We start from the raw sequence: 19,248 nt of genomic DNA on the forward strand, positions 1-19,248 counted from the left end.
GTTGTTCAGCTCCTCACCAGAAGAGGGCGGCGTCTCCCTGAGCAGAGCGGAGCTCAGCACCTGGAACTGCTCTGCGGGTGAGGAGAGGAGCGRCAGCAGCCTCTGCTGGAGATCTGAGGGCAGCCTTTGATTGATGACAACAGAAACAGCGGAGGATAAAAAGGATAAAAATGAAGTACAAGTTAAATATGCTTAAGCATTAATCAGAGAAGAAGTCAAAGAGTTTCATGGTAAACTCAAGAGCATGTGTCATACTCGAGGCCCRTGGGCCAGATCCGGCCCGCCGTCGCTTTTTATGTGGCCCTCTAGACCAGGGGTCCCCAAACCTTTTCCTGTGAGGGCCACATAACTTTTCCCTTCTGTGGTGGGGGGCCGGAGTCAGTTTGTAACAGAAAAAGTGTGACAATTGTAGGAGTGCCTAAATGTAAAAATTTATTGTTTTCCAGAAAACACAATCAAATAACCCTCTCTGGGTTCTTCACAGAAAAAATCCAGGAAATAACACTATTTATTAAATAAATACCGTATTTTCCGGACTATAAGCCGCAACCCCAAAGTTAAAAAAAAAAAAAAAAAAACCAGTAAACATACACATATAAGCCGCAGTTATCTCTGACGCTCCAGGTTTTCCACAACGATGCAGCAGCAGCAGAGGGGGGCGGACACCCAAAATTTTGAGTCATAACAGGTCAATTGAATATCACATTTATTACAGTTGAAAAATGAAAAAGTTGCCAAGATTAGATTTAACTGAACTGATTACGGTAGTTCCCGAACGGTAGCTGTAACTAAAAGTGCTGATCCTTCGTGTCTGCTACTAGCAWGTGCTAAATGAAAATGGGCACCTTCTTCTTCTTCCTTCTTCTTCAGATTTCAATGGCAGCTTGCATCCATTATTGTTGCACTACTGCCATCTACTGGATCCTAATATCTATGCCTCAAATTCTCATAATGATCCCAGTATTATTTAAAAAAACGAAAAATCTTTTTTTTCCTCAATGCTACTGATCAAAAACATTCTCAAATTTCAATTCCCTATTAAAACCTAATTCTGTTTTAATGGGCGCTTTCTWCTTTTATTTCCAATTTGACTTCCAATGCTTCACTTCCTGCTAAAGAGCCCCCTGGTAGTTGAAGAAAAATCCACATATAAGCCACATGATTCAAAGCTTAGGAAAAAAGCAGCGGCTTATAGTCCGGAAAATACGGTATATGAAAAAAAATCTAAATACTCTGGTATTGCTCAGGGGGCCGGACCAAATGTGGAGGCGGCCCGGATCCGGCCCGCGGGCCGTAGTTTGGGGACCACTGCTCTAGACTAAACACTAGGTGTGCTTAAATATTATGTTATCAATCAAATCAATGCCGTTTTTATTTGTTTACTGCCAAATTATATCAATCAGTCCCTCCAGTTTCTTGAGAATTATTTTGCAAATTCACGCAAAAACAACAAATCCCCACACATTTTTGCTATAATACATAATTGGGAATTTGTTGCAGATTTTTCTCAAAAATGTTCTTATTTGTACTGAACAGCTGCCTCAGCCTTAATTGATATCMGATTATAGTCCATGATCTATAYAGCAAGTAATAAATAGTCACATTTTACCATCATAAATAAGTGCAAATATTTCCAAATCAGTCCCACAATTTTATAAAAAAAAATTTAATAAATAAAAAAAAAAATCAAACAAAATCCTGGAGGGACTGAAACGATGTTCAATAATATTATTTAATTTTAAGAATTCAATGATATTTTAACAGTTGGTGAGCAGTTTTATCAATACATTCTGGCACAACCGGTCCTTTAAGAGCCTTAATGGTCTTGATTCGGCCCAGAGCAAAAATAAGTTTGACACCCCTGAGAAAAGGCTTCCCAGCTTCAGATTCACACATCTCTGAATAACTCCCGTGAAAAACAAACCTCAAAAAGGCACAAAAGCTAAAGATAAACTTCCTGGTGTGATCCGGCGGCAAACAAGGAGCTGCAGAGGACCATAAAGACTCCATCAAACATCATAAACCGTCAGCTACCTGCCTGGGATGATATCTACAAGTCCTGCTGGCTGCAGAGGACACACAGCGTCCTCAAAGATCCTCTCCATCTGTACGAACTGGAGAGAGCTACAGATCCACCCAAACTAGAAGGTGTCCAAAGTGAAGCCCAGCAGCCGTTTGCGGCCCAMGGGCTGATTTACTGTGTTGATGCAGATTTGGACTACCGGACCGGTACAAAGAAAGATTACCAATACATTAAAATCTTTCCATTTCTTAAGAAATTTCTTACTTACATTTCTTACTTCTTACAATTGAAAATGTTATTTACAACACAAAGTATTTGCATTCAAATTGTATGTTCATACTAAACAGAAACACGTCTATTCAGCAACCTTTACTCAGAAGCAGCCGCCAAATTAAGTGATTTATTTAACTTGGCTACATACACTGAGTGTTTAAAAAGAGAGTGTGACCCGAAAGCCTGTTCTTTTTGCTAAGGGAAGAGTAACTTTTTTTTTTTCTTCATATTTCTTTTAATTGAGACCGATTTTAAACTGGATGTTTTTCTTTTAACAAAGCAAACATGTTAAACGTTTTTTTTTTTACGTTTTGGATGTGCAGTGGTTCTGGCCAGGGGCCTGGAGCCCGTGGCTCCATAACTACCAGTATATTTTTAAGACGGAGCCTAAACACAACCTAAAGCAGCGTCATGACATATTTGGGCTTTCGGAAAAAAAAATTAAGGGATCTCTGAAAACATTATTACAGTGTTATCAGCTCTATCAAAATCATTAGAACAAATATTTGGAAAAAAAAAAAAAAAGCATCACAATCACAAGGAGGGCCTCTTACGTTCGGGCGTATTTATTAGCGGACAGGATGAGGTGCAGCCTGTGCAGCGAGTCCAGCGTCTCATAACCGAGCTCCTTGAGCTGAAGCAGCTTCACCAGGCGGCTGTAAAACTTCTGCAGCTCAGTCTCCTGAATCTCCCTGGAAAACAACCAAAACACCCGAGGCTTCATCTCACATCGACGCACAAAAGTCTTGAATCACGTCTAGTTTCTTGACATTTTGCCAAACTTCCCAAGAAATGTCAATGTTCCTGTAGGCTTTCACTCATTTTCAGTCCAGGACCTGATCATTTTCCAAAGGATATTCGTTATAATTGTGACCAAGTAATGAAGTTACCTTTTTTTTAAAAATGTTTTTAGCTAATTCATTTTTAACACGTTGTTTCCTGGAATATTTTAAGTGTTATGTGCTTTGTTCTCCTTACCTTGCTATTTTTTTTGTTTGTTTTTTTAAGCAATCAACAAACTCACTGATTTAAGACTCTTTCAGGGTAAAAATGATTCCAAACCTCAAAAGATTAGCCGCGTTGTGCTTAAATATAGCAAGTACAACAAGCAGAGGACCAATACTTGAAACAAAAACAAAATTTGCATCTAAATCTTTACACCAAGTTTTACTTTTTGAGTCCAATAATGTAACCGCTTGGGGAATATTTGCACCGTGTTACTCAAACAACTCTTCAGTTTCAGGGAAAAATGGCAAAATATTCAAAGCAACTGACATTATAATTACATTCCCAGGGTGTTCGCTTACTAGATCACATTTCACTGATAAGTCACTCAGGTAAAAACGCTTTTTTACATTCCAAAACAAATCTAGTAAATAATATGCTGATTTCCATTTTAGTAACATGTTTTCATTTTAACATGTCACGGGGGAAAGACGGAAGCTGACTATTTCTTGTTGCTGTAAGAGACAGCCTCGGTTTTTCAGTTAATGGCTACATAAAATATAAACAATAAACGATACGTTTCAAGTCTTACCAGCATTAATAGTCAAAACGCAAAAATAAATAAATAAAATCTGTACACAAATAAGGAAGTTAAGTCGAGCTAACTGGTTTTAGCTTTGTTAGCAATGTAGCACAAGAGCAAAAGGTTTTGAATAAAATCCACATTTTCCGAGTCCTTACCTCGCTTGTTTAATTAAACTCTCTGAACCGAGAGAATACATTTTTTTTAATCAGTCAGCCTTTCCGCTACAGCGGAAGGTAAACAGTGCGCGTTTAAAATATGTCCGGACTGCGCTCACGTGACATGACATCAGTTCCGCTTTCGACTGTTTAGACTTGAATAAACATTCAAGAATGTTTATTCATTTAGACTTGAATAAACATTCAAGTCTAAACAGACTTGAATGTTTAGTGACAGTGGCGCTAAATAAAATAGCGCCACTGTGTAATTTATACACCATCTGAAATGTATAAAAACTCACACGCTATTCTCCAAAGCAGAAATAAATAATAACTTTAAATCAGCTGGTGCCAGCATGCCAACATGTCACACCAAGAAATATATGACTGACTTCCTCAGGCTGTCTCATTATTCCACACCGTGAAATCGCAATTCTTCTGTTGTAGATAATCTTCAGATAACGTCCTAGACAGTGCAGGTCATATTTATTGGTGACCTTAGGAAAGATGTATCAAAAGCCTTCGTGCAAATTAATACTAAAACAACCCAAATAGAAAATTTAACCCGAGTTCACTGAACCATGTTAAGAAGAAATATTTTGACAAAATTAGCACAACCCTCTCTCCTGGCAACATGAGAGTGTGTTGTCCCTTCCCTTAACATCCCACATGGTTGGGCCACACAGAAAGAGGGATGTTTGCGCAATTTCTGTTGATCATTCTAGTTCTGAGTCTTTCCTTATAATCGCCTCTTTCAGCTCAACACACAGGACTTCTGTAGAACTGAGAAGGAATTTGTTTTGTGGCTTCTGAACCACTCCCATGATGACTTGCCATGTTTCCGATCATTGTTTGAAAAGATCTATTGGTTATCCATTTTCAGCTTTCTGGTAGAGTCAGATACTTGTTTAAAATCTCCTGGTATTTGAAAGTCTTCATTATGTCATCAACTCCAATATGGTCCTCTGTCATGGAGTATTTATGGGGAAAAAAAATACTTTATTTGACCAAAGCAGACAGTCTCAGTTACAATCGGAGTTAAAGTTTAAACAGATGTTAGCGAAATCTTCATGTTTGTCGGGACAGTTTTTAAAGAAATAACACTCCACGAAAACAACAGTTAGCATGAGTGTAGCATCACTCATGCTAACTTCCATCCTGCCCACTGCACGCCTGCATTACTTTCTAGGGACAGAAAAAGTTTGAACTGTCTAGATATCATAACCAGTCCATTGGTGTGGCGTCACAGAGTTTGCTTATGTTAGAACATTAAATTTTTTGTCTTAAAACTGGTTCATAAAACTCCTATCTAGAGTATTTCAACATATTTCTCTTTTCTTGAGGATTATGTATAGGCCTTAACTCTCAATTCATAGCAAGTGTTCTGTTTAAAATTTGTTGTTTTATCTGATCAGTGTTATTTACTTTATTGTTTATTGGTTTGCCTTTCTTTATTTTCTTCAGCCATAATTAGACATGATATTTCTCCTTGCCTCTCCAGCAAACTGGTATAGTTTTTGGGTTTCAATAAATATTTTTAAAAATTCAAACAAACAAATCAGCTCTTCTTCTTTTAATAGCCCTCTTTATATACATTTTAATATTATTATTGCCAGTCATTATACTTATCTGCCTGTTTTGATTTGCTGCAAGGAAGGATGTACACAGATCAGATACTATGGGATTTATGAAGCTTATTAATTTGAGACAACCAGCGAGACTGGTTCATTTATGAATATTAAAATAATTTTAAATGACTCAGTTTGCTACATCTGCTAAGCTCTGAGAATTACCGAAAAGCCTTGGCTGTATAAAATCATTAAACTAATTAGTCACTTTTAATTTAATATTTTCAATTTTAATTAAATATTTTCTGTTGCATGGCATACACCACGCAATAGAGGTTAATTTTGCACTGTGCAAATAATGGATACAACCCCCCCCCCCAAACAAACAAAGAAAGTGTCATCTTTTCATAAGTTTTGAAATATTTACATGTTGCCATTTATATAGCAGTAGTGAAGCAGTTCTTTGTAAGCCTTGACTCATCATATTTTAATGCAGGGATGTTGGGAGTACGCAGGCAAAGCTCACATCCTGATTGGGAATTTATGAATAACCTTTGTGGGTTTATAAGATTATCTTAAGCAGATTGTTGCACAATAAATCACGTGTTGCTAAAATATGCGGTTTTTCTACAATAACAATTAGTCATCATGGCTAACGGGTTTAGCAGTGACACAGATATTGTGTTTTGTGGCTTCAGCAATTTGGGAAAACTTGTTGTAGATGTTGCCATGGCTGGCTGTCTTCATGTGAACAACTATTACTACTTATTTATAAAAAAAAAAAAAAAGTTTCACTAACTCAAATTGACAGACTGAGAGTCGTTGAGTTTGACTCAAGGATGAGAGTCACCGGTCTGAACCAGGAAGAACCAGGAAGAGATTTTGGCTAAGAAAGATCAAGATTAACAGGGTTTAGAGGTAAATATTTGGGTCTCGTCTTACTGGTTACAGATGGTGGGAAAGAAGTTGAAGATGCGGCTGAGGTAGATCTGAACCAGTGGCGTTCAATGTTCGGATAATTTTGTAATTTCGACAGGCAGGCAAGTCATAGTCTTGTGGCGTGAGGTGAGTTAGTCAGGTTGGTTTGAGCGAGTTGACAGATTACCCAAAAAATGTACTCGAGTAAGAGTAGAACTACTTCAAAATTATTTTTACTCTGTTAAAAATAAAAAGTAACCATCCAAGAAATTACTCAAGTAAAAGTAAAAAAGTATTTGGTTAAAAAAAAAATCTACTCTAGCAATTACTGGACAAATTGTCTGTCATTTAATATATAGAAATTACATAATATAAAGATAAGTGGAAATGTTGGTATTTTCAGGACAAAGATGACAATAATTCATATAAGTAACAAAAAGTAACAAAATCAGGTAAAAGAAAAATGTTTCCAATTCAGTTTCTTTCAATAAAAAAAAAAACTTATGAAACTTGAACAATAACTGCAGGATTTAATTTTTGGTTAAAATATGTTTGTTCTTTATTCAGTGAAGTTGCTCACAGTGGGTAGAGAATCCAGAAATTTGACAGCATAGTAAAAATACTCCTAAAAGTAAATTATTTTTGTAAAACATTACTCGAGTAAATGTAATACAGTAAACATAACCAGTAGTGGTTGGAGAATGTGTGAACTTCAGTTTTCCAGTTTGATTATAAATCAACAAACTATAAAATCACCACCAAGCAACCTCTGCATTCATTTGTATTTTCCTCTGTGTTTTTATTCACGTTTGTCCTTAGGAGGACTTCACCTCTAAACTATGAGCTGCTCATCCGGATATCTTAGAAACAACAAAGCCCAGATTTAAGTTGGACAAGATCAGGGCGGAGTAGAGTATCTTGCTGGGACCTGCACTGCACAACTCCCAGGAGTGATCGCAAGGCGAGGTCCAGCAGAACCAGTTGGCCCATCCAAAACCTGCCACCTCCTGCTGCCTGTCTGTTTTGAACACTCCTCTTTTTAAACAGGGACATAATTCCAGAGGGCATCATCGTTATGCCAGCTTTTGTTTCCTGACGTCACTGCTCAAGTTGGTGCCGTTAGGATGTGATGCATGGATGTTTTTGCAAGTATTTCACCACCTTTTGTTCTTTAACTATCATACTTTGATTCATCAGACCAGATCATGGCAAGAAATCAAGTCGGATTACAAAATGAAAAATGTCAGTAAAGAGGAGAAACGGATTTTTACCAATTCACTTTCTGGAGATGATCAACGTTCTGGCTCAAACATATAGAAAATTACTGCTTTTCTTTTGAAAAAGTTCACAAATCGGTAAAGTTGTTAGAAATTCAAGACGTTTCATCGTCATGTTTTATCTTAATAGATGACACTTTTTTTTTCGTAATTAATGTTGTTTTCACAAGTCAATTACCACCTTTACAAATGACAAACTCTAAACAGTCTGGCATAATTCGCTACATGCTTGTGCTAATGCTAAAAATGACATTTAAAGTTTGGAAAGTAGATTAAAGGAGCTCTGGTTCAAGCACTTTATTTATATTTGAAATTGGAAGCGATCAAATACAGGCCAGACAAATAATCCCTTTAATTCAGCATGCAGTCGGAAAGTTCACATCCAAAACCAAAACTTCAGCACGAGTGACTGGATGCAAACAAGCAATAAAAAGCTAATTTGACAAACTACTTTTTTGTTTGGTGGCGCCTCCATGTCCCCCACCTGGCCCGCGCATAGCTTCGGGTCAGCAGGGCCGCATATGAAAAACATATGGAAAACAGCCACTGCTCTCCTATAAGAACCGAGCTTTGTTTCTCCAAACTGGGGATGTTCAGAGACTGCTTGTAAGATACTGACTATTAATAATCACTCCACTGACCCTAAAAATAATAATAATAAAAAATTGAACTATCCTTTTAATTTCAGAATCAGCTTTATTTGCAAAGTTTGTGTAAGGGGCGTCAAATTAAAGCACTAAAATATAGATATATATGTACTTTAAATGAGAAACTCAAAGAAAAATATAAAAATATACAAACACATTTATACCTAGACACATATACATTAGTGTTGGCAGCATATGAATAAGGATCTCGGTGTGATGAAGTTAATGCTGAGTTGTTCATCACTTACAGGCTAGAAACGGGCATTAACTGTGTGTTAGATCTTACAGGGGAGTTTACCTAAACCCAGACTAAAACCAGCCTCTTCAAATAAAACAATAAAAAAAATTCTTTTGATAGTGAAAAGCAGACTTAGTCACTATTCAGAAAGTGATTCAGTTCAACCATCTTCTAAATAACACTCGGGGCTTGTTTTGCTCGCACCGTGCGGGCTATAATTGGATCATGGCTCATTCTTTGTGAGGTTGTGGTTGGTTGGAACTATTGTTTCTCTTAGAAGAAGTAAACCGTGGGACCAAAGCATGCAGCTAGATGGAAATACTGAAGAGTCTCCTTCTTGTGTTGACATGGCGCAGCTGAGGGAGTAAACAGAGGGTTCACGTTGGGCGAAATTCAGAAGAGCGAGCTATTATTGGACTCGCAGTTCGTTTTAAAGGTGGAGGTGAGCAGCCATTGGCCAGTTTGTCCGTATCTGATCACAGCAGCAGCAGCGGTGGAGTTGAGCTCTTCCTTTCGCAGCAGCAGCAGCAGCAGCAGCAGAGAGCTTATTTCCATCTGAGCTCAACCCGCCCACCTCCGCTCTCTGTCTGCCTCTCTGGGCGACAGTTTCTCTCTGTTTCGGTCTGTCTCCACCTCACTCTGCGGCTCAGAGAAGACGGGGCTCCACAGCCGCCGAGTCCTGCCGGCTTTATTCTAGCACCTGCTCCTCCTCGAGTCGGATACATGGAGACAACTTGAGCGTAAAAAACTTTTTTTTTTTTTTTTTTTTCCCCCTTCTTCTTCTTTTTCTTTTCTGCGGAGCGCGCGCGCTTCTTTGGTCGTCTTTCTCAAGAAACTACCAGAACATCTGTTGATTTCCGGCGGACCTTTGGATCATCATTTCAGGTGAGAAAGCTGACCCCGCGGGTCTCAACGTGTGTCCGTGTCTGAATTTAAATGCCATCAGTCGGGGGTGTCATGAGTGGAGAACCGAGGCGCACAGGCTCTCTCTCACACTCCACAGTCTAAACGTGTCTTCAAAAGCAGAGCTGTGTTTTTACCCTCATGTAACGATACGAAGTTGCTTATAATCTACTTATAAGGACTACAAAGGTCTTCGTCTGCCTCTGTATCTGACATGCCCTTGGCTCAAGCCGGAGGAGAGAGTTTAGTTTCTTTGTCATCACTAAGTCTTTATCGGCCATCATGAAAATGCTTGGGATTCCAGCAGCAGGTGCAGCGGATAATGGGAACCAGTAAGCCTGGGAATCAGAGAGAGGCAGTGGGGGGAAAGGGTGTTAAATCAAGCACATGAGTTAAAACAATCATCTGCAGCGGTATGACTTCCACTGCCTGGCAAAGGTATTCACATACCTTGAACCTTTAGACATTTCGACTTTCTACCTACTTTGTGTTTTATTTGGATTTGATGTGACAGACCAATGCAAAGTAATGTGGTTTTTTTTTCAGATTGGACAACAATACGTGGATTTTCAAACATTTTTACAATCAAAATCGGAAAGTGTTGCATATATATTCACGTCTCAATCTGTTTTTGCATATCAAGAGACTGAAATCTCCCAAGCTCAGTCAGATTGGATGGAGAGAGGCAGAAAACAGCAGTTTTCAAGCTCAATTGGATTTAGGTCTGGACTTTGACTGGGCCATTCTAACACACTCACACACACACACATCTGCTTTTACCCAAACCATTCTCTTTCTTCTACTGCTTTGTATTTATCTCAGTATTATTGATGTTAACAAACCTCCTTGTGCTTCAATAAAACAGCTGGATTTATGCTGAATTTAACCACTTTTTAGGGAGTAGGTGTCATGTGAGAGCAGTTGGCTACACTTGTTTTTATTTAGAAGGAATCAGAGAAAAGGTGGGTTGAGGACAAATGCAGGCTATTTCAAGTTACTGAAAGTTGCTCACATGTATGCACTACTTTCTGTTTTGATGTGTGTGCACAACCCAAGAGGAGTCTGTGCATGCTCCAAAATCCGTCAGAGGCTCATTATGTTGGTCATAATTTCAAACTTTTCCGCATATTTGCAGAATCGAACCCGAACTGCGTTGTGGTTTACATGGCACCTGCCTGCTGTTCACTGTGTTTTTTTCTTTTTTGTTTGTTTTAATGCAAATTATTTCAGCTTTTTCAAATAATGGTTGTCAGAGCCGAACCTCTGGCCCCCTTTTGCTCCTTCAGTCGACACAATAGGAACACATGTATCAAGTTCCTACAGGCTTTGGCTCTCTGGCTGGACAATGAAGCCTTTATGACAGTTAGTACACCTGAACCAATCATATCTGCCTGCATCAGAGCACCAGACCGGTGCGCTGACGGCGAATACCCCAGAAGCCCCGGGCCCGGCTCCGATTGGGATTAAGAGGAAAGTCCAGCAGGCGAACAGAAAAGTCGGATTGACTTAGATGTTTGATCGCACAAGTGAGTGGGGGAACAAAACTGCTCAACAGCTCTCAGACAAAACATGGCAATTGTTCGCACTGTAAATTATTCACTCGTGAGGCTTGAGTGAGTTTCTCTGTGGCAATAAAATCAGTGAAAGTGTGAAAAAAGAATTTATGAAATCGACTTGCTTTTAGCGATAGAGCTTTGGTTACAGATGTCATTCAAGTTGGTCATTTATAGTAGTTAGCCCTATTTTTTTTTGTTTTAATTGCTCAGTGTGTGGAAGTGCGGTGATGCAATAAGAATATGCTTCCAGTATGAGCTCCTGACACATGCCGCAAGTAAACACAGTAAGCAAAACCTTCCTCTAAAACAGGGCTGTCAAACCCATTTTCATTTTGGGCCATATTAAAAATATGATTCCTCTTAAAGTGCTGGTTGTGCCAGAATGTTTTGATAAAACCAATTAAACTGTTAAAATATCAATAATTAGCAGTTCCTAATCGATTTAGGTTTTTTTTATGATCAAAATTACAGAGTTTGTGGTGCCAATTTAGAAATATTAGTAAGGAATTGTTATAATATTTGCACTAATGTTAAATATCACTTTTTATTACTCGCTGTATCAGTTATGGACTATAACTTGACATCAGATAAAGTTGAGGCAGCTGTCACTTTAACACATTTTTTTTGTTTTTTTTACCAATTTTGAGACAATTTGCAGTAAAAATCTATTGATGTAATTTGGAGTCTAGAGGGCCACATAAAAAGCTAAGCCGGGCCAGATTTGGCCCCCGGGCCTTGAGTTTGACACATATGCTCCAAAAAAGATTCATTAGTTTAAATTTGTAATACGGAGAAATTACAATTTCATTGAAATATCCGAATTTCAATTGATTTTTACAGAGAGGGCTTGTCTGTGCAAGATATGCAAAATCCTGTGATTTTACCATGATTGTTTTGTGGTATACATGGTGGGGATGATAAAAGTAATCTTGGTAAAAATGATCAGATTCGACACTCGTGCTGTGACTCTGTGTACAGGCTGCAGTGCCTCTTGCCTTAAAGTTAAAGTCACTTCATCATCAAATCATTATAACCGTTACGCTCATCTCTCCAACTGTGCTGCTATAGTGTACAAAAAGATGGATTTCAATCATTTTTTGAAAGCATTGAACCAGCTCTCATTGGCTCTCATTGAACCAGCCGTGGAAAAGTTGTTTGAATCAGAAAAGTAGCAATTATCAACACAGGTTGTGGAGTTTTCAAATATTATTGATATAATCATCAGCTTTATTAAAGACAAACAGGTCCATAGAAAAATAATACTAACAATAAAAAAAAACTAATTATTTTGATAACTTTTATGATTCTCACTTCTGTTGTTTCTCACATTTTTGACAGAAACGCCTCAGTGTTTCTTGTCAAAGTGAGCTCTGTCTTTATTAGGAAAAGTAAGTCTACATTCTTACTATGAATGTGTTTGCTTACAGCCTGTATTTGTGTTTCATTTTGAAGTAAGAAAGGAAGTAGGTTTTTGTGTTGCCCCGTTGTTTTGATGCAGTCGGTAAATGAAGGCTTCATAAATATTGAGGAAGCCTCGAGCTCTCGCATGTCATTTGTGTGGCATCATTTTGGGTATGTGGTTAGAGAACAAAAACAAAAACACATTGACACGGTGACAGACGAGCAAAAGGACCATCTTAGTATAGAAGATTATAACATATGGTCCAGTCATGTGTTTGAAAACTGTAACTGCATACAAAAATATTGTTTAAATTAAATTTTCATCTTTCATCTTCCGTCCTCCTGGTACATGATAAACAGAATATTGTTCAACCCAAGTAAGGAAAAAAAAACTTTCCGGCGAAAACAATTTTTGTAAACAATTTTTGTTCATCAAAATTATTTAAAAAAACAACTAAAAAACAACTACTACTAAAAATTTTAATTAATGTCAGTATGTAATAAAATACTCATAGTACAATGCAGTAATTGATTAATACAAGAAAATAACCTATGCTATTATATTGTTTGTTCAGTAATTTAAAACAAAAATGTAAAATAGGAATTAATTGGAAAAAAAGTTAATTCTAATACTGTTAAACATTTATATAACAATACATAATCTATGTATTGTTTTTATTTTAAAACACAATTAATTAGATTACTTAGACTTAAGCTGATTAGTTTGTAGGGAGGTCTACCTAATTATCGAGCCTTATGGCTTACAAACTTTAGTTTAAAACAGTGTTGAGTTTACAGTAGAGATTAGTGGAAATCTTTATGTTTCTACCCCAGATAAATATGCAGTAGCTTCCCCCCCCCCCCCCTTTTAAGCCAGATGACGAGCAGTGTGCAGCAACAGGGCGGGGAAGGGCAAATGTGCTTTTCTCGATGCTCCGTAGGGACACAGTAAGGCGACTCCTCCGACATCTAAAGCTAAATGTTTGCAATTTGTAAACCGTAACTTGGGATTCCTTGTTACCCAATGATCTGATAGGTAATAATATGCACATCTTTTCATAAATAACGCTGCTGTTTTATTCTTTAAAGGTCATATTGTTCCTTATTGACCTGGTGTTCTGGATCCAACGAGTGGCTGTTGCCACTCGTTGGATCATAAAAGACGGCTAGACTCATTAAATTCATGTGTTCAGAACTGAGAAATTATGACTTTGCCTCATAATTTCCCTGAAGACAGGCAAAATCTGAATTGAGCACTCTGAAGCCTGCTTTCATTTCAGTTTAACAAAGGGAGTTCACTAAAGGCTAACTGTAGACTCAACCAGTTAGTAATTCTGCATATCATAAAGACGCAAAATACATAAAATCATTTCTGTCTTTTTTTTTCCCCTCCCTAAAATGGCACATATGTTCATTTGCATAGAAAAAAGAAGATTTATTCTGACTTCCCCAAAATTGCAAAAGAAAAAAAAATCATAAGTCTTCACTTGCAACTGTCAGGTCACAAATAGATAAATAAATAAATCTCTTGCTATATTCACCCGAGGTGGAGTTGGAAATTCAAAGGCTAAATGATGTTGAAGTAACCCGAGTTATGAGAAAAAGAGGGTGGAAACGATGAGTTTGCTAAGTGCATCTTGCAGGTTGCTTGTCTGCATTGCTGCATGTGTCTCTGTGTTGCTTTGATCAAAAAAAAAGATGGGTAAAAATGAAAGGTCTAGATTGTGTGTGTGTTGCCCTGAAAGAAAAAAAAAAAAAGCAAAGTAGTATATATACTACTACATAGGGCTTGAGTGAGCGGGCTTAAATAAGAATAGAGGAAGAGAACTGCGACACACATCTGGGTTGAAAAGGAGGAAGCAAGGATCAGTTTTCTCGGTAACAAAGTCCAAAATAGGAGAACAGAGAAGAGGAAACATGTGCGGTTACTTATGAGGGGTCTCTGTTGCGATGTGTTTGTGCGCACTTGCGCTTGTGCAGGAATTGCATATGGCTGCGTGCTGCTGGTCTGAGTGTTTGCGGTTTTGTCATCTGTCTGCATCGACTTGAGGCAACAACGCATGCGAGGCTGCAAACTACAAACAATGGCTTCCAACGCGGAGCCGGGGCCATGGGGTCGCGGGGTCGATTAGTCGCAGCTCCGGCGTTTGTTGCGTAATCCCAGTTTAAACCAGGATGTGCCATTCAAATGCGGCACGAAAGCGCAAGCCGGAGCTCATTCACAGGCCACGCAGAGTGTGTGATTGTGTGTGTTTACCTGCGCTGGGACATTGGGCAGTCTTGATTTGCCTAACTGTTGGCTACAGGTCACAAAGCGGGATTGTGGAGTGACACCTACAAACCTGAAGGCATGCAAATGCTTTGCGATGCAGGCACGGTGTGTTGGTGTTGATGTGTGTGTTAATGTTTGAAAGAGGGTGGGGGCAATGGAACGCAAGGGAGAATGAGGAGACGACAGGGGAGTACAAAAATGACAAGTATGCAGGATAAGAAACTGCATGAAAACAATGTTTTATGGTGAAATGTATCAGGTTGAGTTTGCGTAGTTATGCGTCACGGTTCTTCATGTTTCTGTGCCTTGGGTTTTACATATCAGGACCTAATAAAAATAAACTATCTGGTCTTCAACGGCTCTACGTCGTTTAAATTCAACCTTAGTTGTGGAAAAGCAGATGTTACTTTGTCGTTATTCAACTATCTGAAATGGAAAATTAGCAAGTGTCAGCATGTGTAAAGCAGCGAAGGCATCGGTAGATTGTAGCTCTGCAGCTTACGGGTGTGTTAACACAACGCCAAACAGGAACGCAATCAGCAGTGAACTGGGAAAAGCTGTCAAATAATTCAGGAAGAGTTGAAAAGCCATTTCCAAACAATCCCAATCTCTCTGTGGGAAACTAATCAAGTGGAAACATTTAAGGTCACCAATCTACCCAGGAGTAGACATACCACACGTTTCTCCCTTGCGTCAGACCACACAAGAGAATATGGCAGAACAAGATTGCATCTTGGTTAATGCAATGTCTTTTGGATTAGATGAGAGCTAATTAATAAAACGTGGCATGAAAGTAAAAAGATGGCATACCAGTTTACAAGCATGGTGGTGGTAACGTGGTCATGATAGGCATCTTGCAGTTACTGAGTTGACCATAAACTCCTCTGTGTAGAAACGTATGCCAGATTCAAATGTGAGGCAATCCGTTCCGGTTCCAGAGTAAAAAAGGTTGGAAGAACCTGGACAATAACCTCCGGTACAGAGACGGCAGCAAATCCGCAACCAAATGTCTGAAATACCTCGGCCAAATCGAAAAGCTATCAGACATTTGAGTTGTGGATAAATGAATCGCAGCATTGATGAACTGCCAGAAGACTTGGCAAGACTTCCTTTACTACATTGATGGACTGTCGTTCTTTTCCTCCACACTGTGTTGAATTAATATTTATTAATGTGTCACACATTTTTCTACACTTGAGGTTAGATTAAATGATTTCAAAACTTGGTAAAGTCTCGCAGATTTTTTTTTTCTTTTCAATACTCTTAATGTGTTGCACCATGGACTCGCTTCCTTTTTGTCTGTTTTCATTGTGAAATGATTGATGTCTGGTGTAAAAGTGAAGCTGAAACAGATCTTACTCAACGGTGTCGGCTTGTTTGCGGATTGTTTTTGGCAGCTACTCTGCCCTTGTGATATCCTGCCTCGCGCTACCTCATCTGGCATCGACCACAGTCTGAACAATTAAGTTGAACTCTACAAATAGAAAACCGTTACAATGGAAATTCGGAGGTGACAATTTGACAGCGCAAAAATGGAAACAAAATTCTCACTTTATCTTTGTTTTGCTCAGTGTCAAGCTGTTGCATACACTTTCCAAATTAGTCAGAAACACATGTGTTGCCTGGTGGTTATTCTGCAGATTATCACATCAGCAGCCGGAGTTTGAGTCCTTCCACACCCAAATGTAAGGTTTCAACTTTACTGTCACCTATCATTGTTTAGCTTTAGGTGTTAAAAATATATGATGGACCTGGTCTGTGGGTTTTGGTTTGACCTTTCTCCTTTGATTCTGCATCTTGATGTTGTGATTTATTTATGTCTTCTTGTTTGGTTAGATTTGCTCATTTGTGATGCTCTCCTCCACATTTGTCTTAGTTTGCTTCCTGTTTTATTATGTTGCATGGGTTTTGCTGTCTGCCTTGCTAGTCCACCAATCTTAGTATTGTACTGCTCCAGATCGGCCTTGGTTTTTGTTTGTTTTGGTCCTGTTTACATTTTTACTCAACCCTGACTCGGTCTTGGACGTGCTGGACTCGTTTTTTTTTTTTTGTACTAAGAATAGTCAAAACCACAGCTGCAACATACTTTTTATAGAGCAAATTAATGTGAAACTGCAGACTGCATTCAAATCGGACTAATAATGACTTCACTTTCTGGCTTTCATCTACCATCCTTGTTGCTACATGCTGGCGATGAGAAGATAAGTGAAGCGGGAGCAGAGTAAATACGCCGATGTTTTTTTTTTTTTTTAATTTGTACATCATGTAGAAAGGTAGTTAAGTCTTCCATGTCCTGTTGCCTCTTGTCACTCTGCCTGAAGCTAATGCTACGATGCATAACATTTATCTAGATGTATCCACTCATCAGAGTGGTCTGGTTTATCTTGTTTCTGTCTTGTCTGTAAGGGGCATTTAGAGGCAGTTCAGCTTACATACAAACTTGGCTTCACCTAAATGTCATGCGAGAACACTTTACTGAAAAAGTTGCAGCAACAACTACATTACTGGTTTGGTCTTGTTCTCACCGCCTTCATAGTTTTGGTCTTAAGTTGGTACACTTCGGTCTTCACTCGTCCTTGGGGCACGGGCTCTTGACTATGACTGCAACTAATCTTACTCTAATGACCTCACCCTATTTCTCACCTTGTATATTTGGTTTGCGGGTCTCTTCCACTAGTACATTCCCAGCCAGATTCATCTCCATTTGCAGATCCTGCGCTGTTCCTCCACATTTTCTTAACCATCTCAGTTGTTGTACAGGCCACGTTGATTGTGCACAAGCGATTTGTTTGATGCCACACTTCATTCATTCATTGATCGGCCCGTGGACCAATAACAACATCTCAACCGGCATTTTGGATCAGACCGTAGTAGTTCGCGAGATGTTGAGCTGCAGATTAAGTATGGTCAAACATTGAGGTATGAAACCTTTGTATCATTTATGCCGGAAGAGCACCACTGAACGGGGCAAACCACAACGAACAACTATATCAATATGCTGAGAGATTTTGGAGAAATTGGCCACCCAAGGTTGCAAACACAACATAGTATCATTGCGGCATTGACCACAACTCCTGTGCGTTCATAGACAGACATTAACAGTCTGTGAGACAAGTTGCTTATCTCATCCCTCCAGATCCAGACATTTTCTCTATTTGACAGGGAGAAGGAAAGTTAAAGGCTGTTTATATTTTTGTTTCAGCAAAATACGGCAGCAAATATTAAACCCTATGGGCTTGTAAAGCATTAGAAGAGCCAGTATTGGTTCTATACGCAATAAGAAAAAACTTAGAATCAGTTCTGCATTTCACAGGAAGCCAATTTAGAGAAGCTGTAATTGGAACAGCACGATCTCTTTCAGAACTATTTTGACTTGTGAATGACCAGTCAAAATAGTTGACTGGTCATTCACTGTTTTTCAACCTGGTGTCTAAAATAGAGTTTTTCAAAATTCTAATTTTAGAAAAACTTTGCTCAGACTTGCTAAATGTGATATTTAAAAGATGAGTTCAAGGTGACTTGATGCGACACTATAGAGCAGCGTTATGTCATTTAGAATAAGAATAAAATCAGAACTTGATCTCAAAGGATCCTAGAACCAAATGTGTCATTTTTGTCCTGGTTACATCGTAGAACATTGTTAAAAACGGAAGTCTTGAAGTTTGCGAGCCAGCACAGAGTTAATCGATAAATGGAGCTGGGTCTTATCTGTCACGTTTTCTTCAGAAAGAATTAAAAGAAAGAATGGAATTGGTTCAAAGCCACAACCCTGTGGAACGCCACGCTAAAAAGAGTATAAATTTAGGCTGGTCTTTGATGAAGGTCGCTTAAAATAAGATCTTATCAGACATCTGTTGCCGCCTCCTCATCTCTTTCTGAATTTAGCAGAAGTAGCAGCTTCCTGGGTAACATGAATCTCTTAAAGTCACAGCCTCAGAGACATTGCTGCATTCTGTATTCTGACATTTTTTATATTTAGGTGCAGAGAAGAAGCAATTTCTTATAACTTCCAATATATTGAAAATATGTAAGGAAACAACATATGGTTTGTCTTGTCTAGAGAACATATACCTKTAGAAAGTCACATATAGTTAGTGACTTTCTACAGGTTCCTTCAGTGGAGTAGCCGCACCTGAAACACTTATTAATGTCCATTAATTAAAATTATTGGGGCTTCTTGGTCATAATGCCTTGGCTGCATTCACAGTGCTGCCTGAAGTGCCCAAATTCCGATTTGTTTTGTCAAATCTTTTTTTTTTTTTTTTTAGCGGTTGTCGTTCACACTTCCAAATAAATACGACCTGTATTTGTTCTCCAGCGTGAACAGGCAAATGACCTGAAAGTGTCCCGCATGCGCAGTAGAGGGCACAATAACGTCACACGTACAAAGTGTTCTGATCATAGACACAATATAAGGATAGACGCCTCATGGACCGCTCTCGCCTATTGTCGCTGACGAGATTTAGGGCGGCCATCTTGGAGCGGT

General features: G+C 38.7%; 2 protein-coding genes across 3 annotated transcripts in view; one reads left to right on the forward strand and one right to left on the reverse strand.

Moving 5' to 3' along the window:
- ap5z1 (adaptor related protein complex 5 subunit zeta 1) overlaps nucleotides 1–4,084 on the reverse strand; it is a 12,955-nt gene extending 8,871 nt beyond the window's left edge. The window contains exons 1-3 of the mRNA XM_008415662.2: nucleotides 3,983–4,084; nucleotides 2,851–2,988; nucleotides 1–124 (exon numbers count right to left, since the gene is read on the reverse strand). Coding sequence (XP_008413884.1) covers nucleotides 1–124; nucleotides 2,851–2,988; nucleotides 3,983–4,023 — 303 coding nt within the window. The 5' untranslated portion in view covers nucleotides 4,024–4,084. The remainder of the gene's footprint in view (nucleotides 125–2,850; nucleotides 2,989–3,982) is intronic.
- A 4,761-nt stretch (nucleotides 4,085–8,845) lies between these two features.
- card11 (caspase recruitment domain family, member 11) overlaps nucleotides 8,846–19,248 on the forward strand; it is a 26,851-nt gene continuing 16,448 nt past the window's right edge. For both annotated transcript variants that reach the window (XM_008415596.2, XM_017306044.1), the window contains exon 1: nucleotides 8,846–9,515. The gene's annotated coding sequence lies outside the window, so the exon portion shown is untranslated. The remainder of the gene's footprint in view (nucleotides 9,516–19,248) is intronic.

Source organism: Poecilia reticulata, linkage group LG8 (assembly GCF_000633615.1).
Source record: "Poecilia reticulata strain Guanapo linkage group LG8, Guppy_female_1.0+MT, whole genome shotgun sequence".
In the NCBI taxonomy this organism is placed as follows: domain Eukaryota; kingdom Metazoa; phylum Chordata; class Actinopteri; order Cyprinodontiformes; family Poeciliidae; genus Poecilia; species Poecilia reticulata.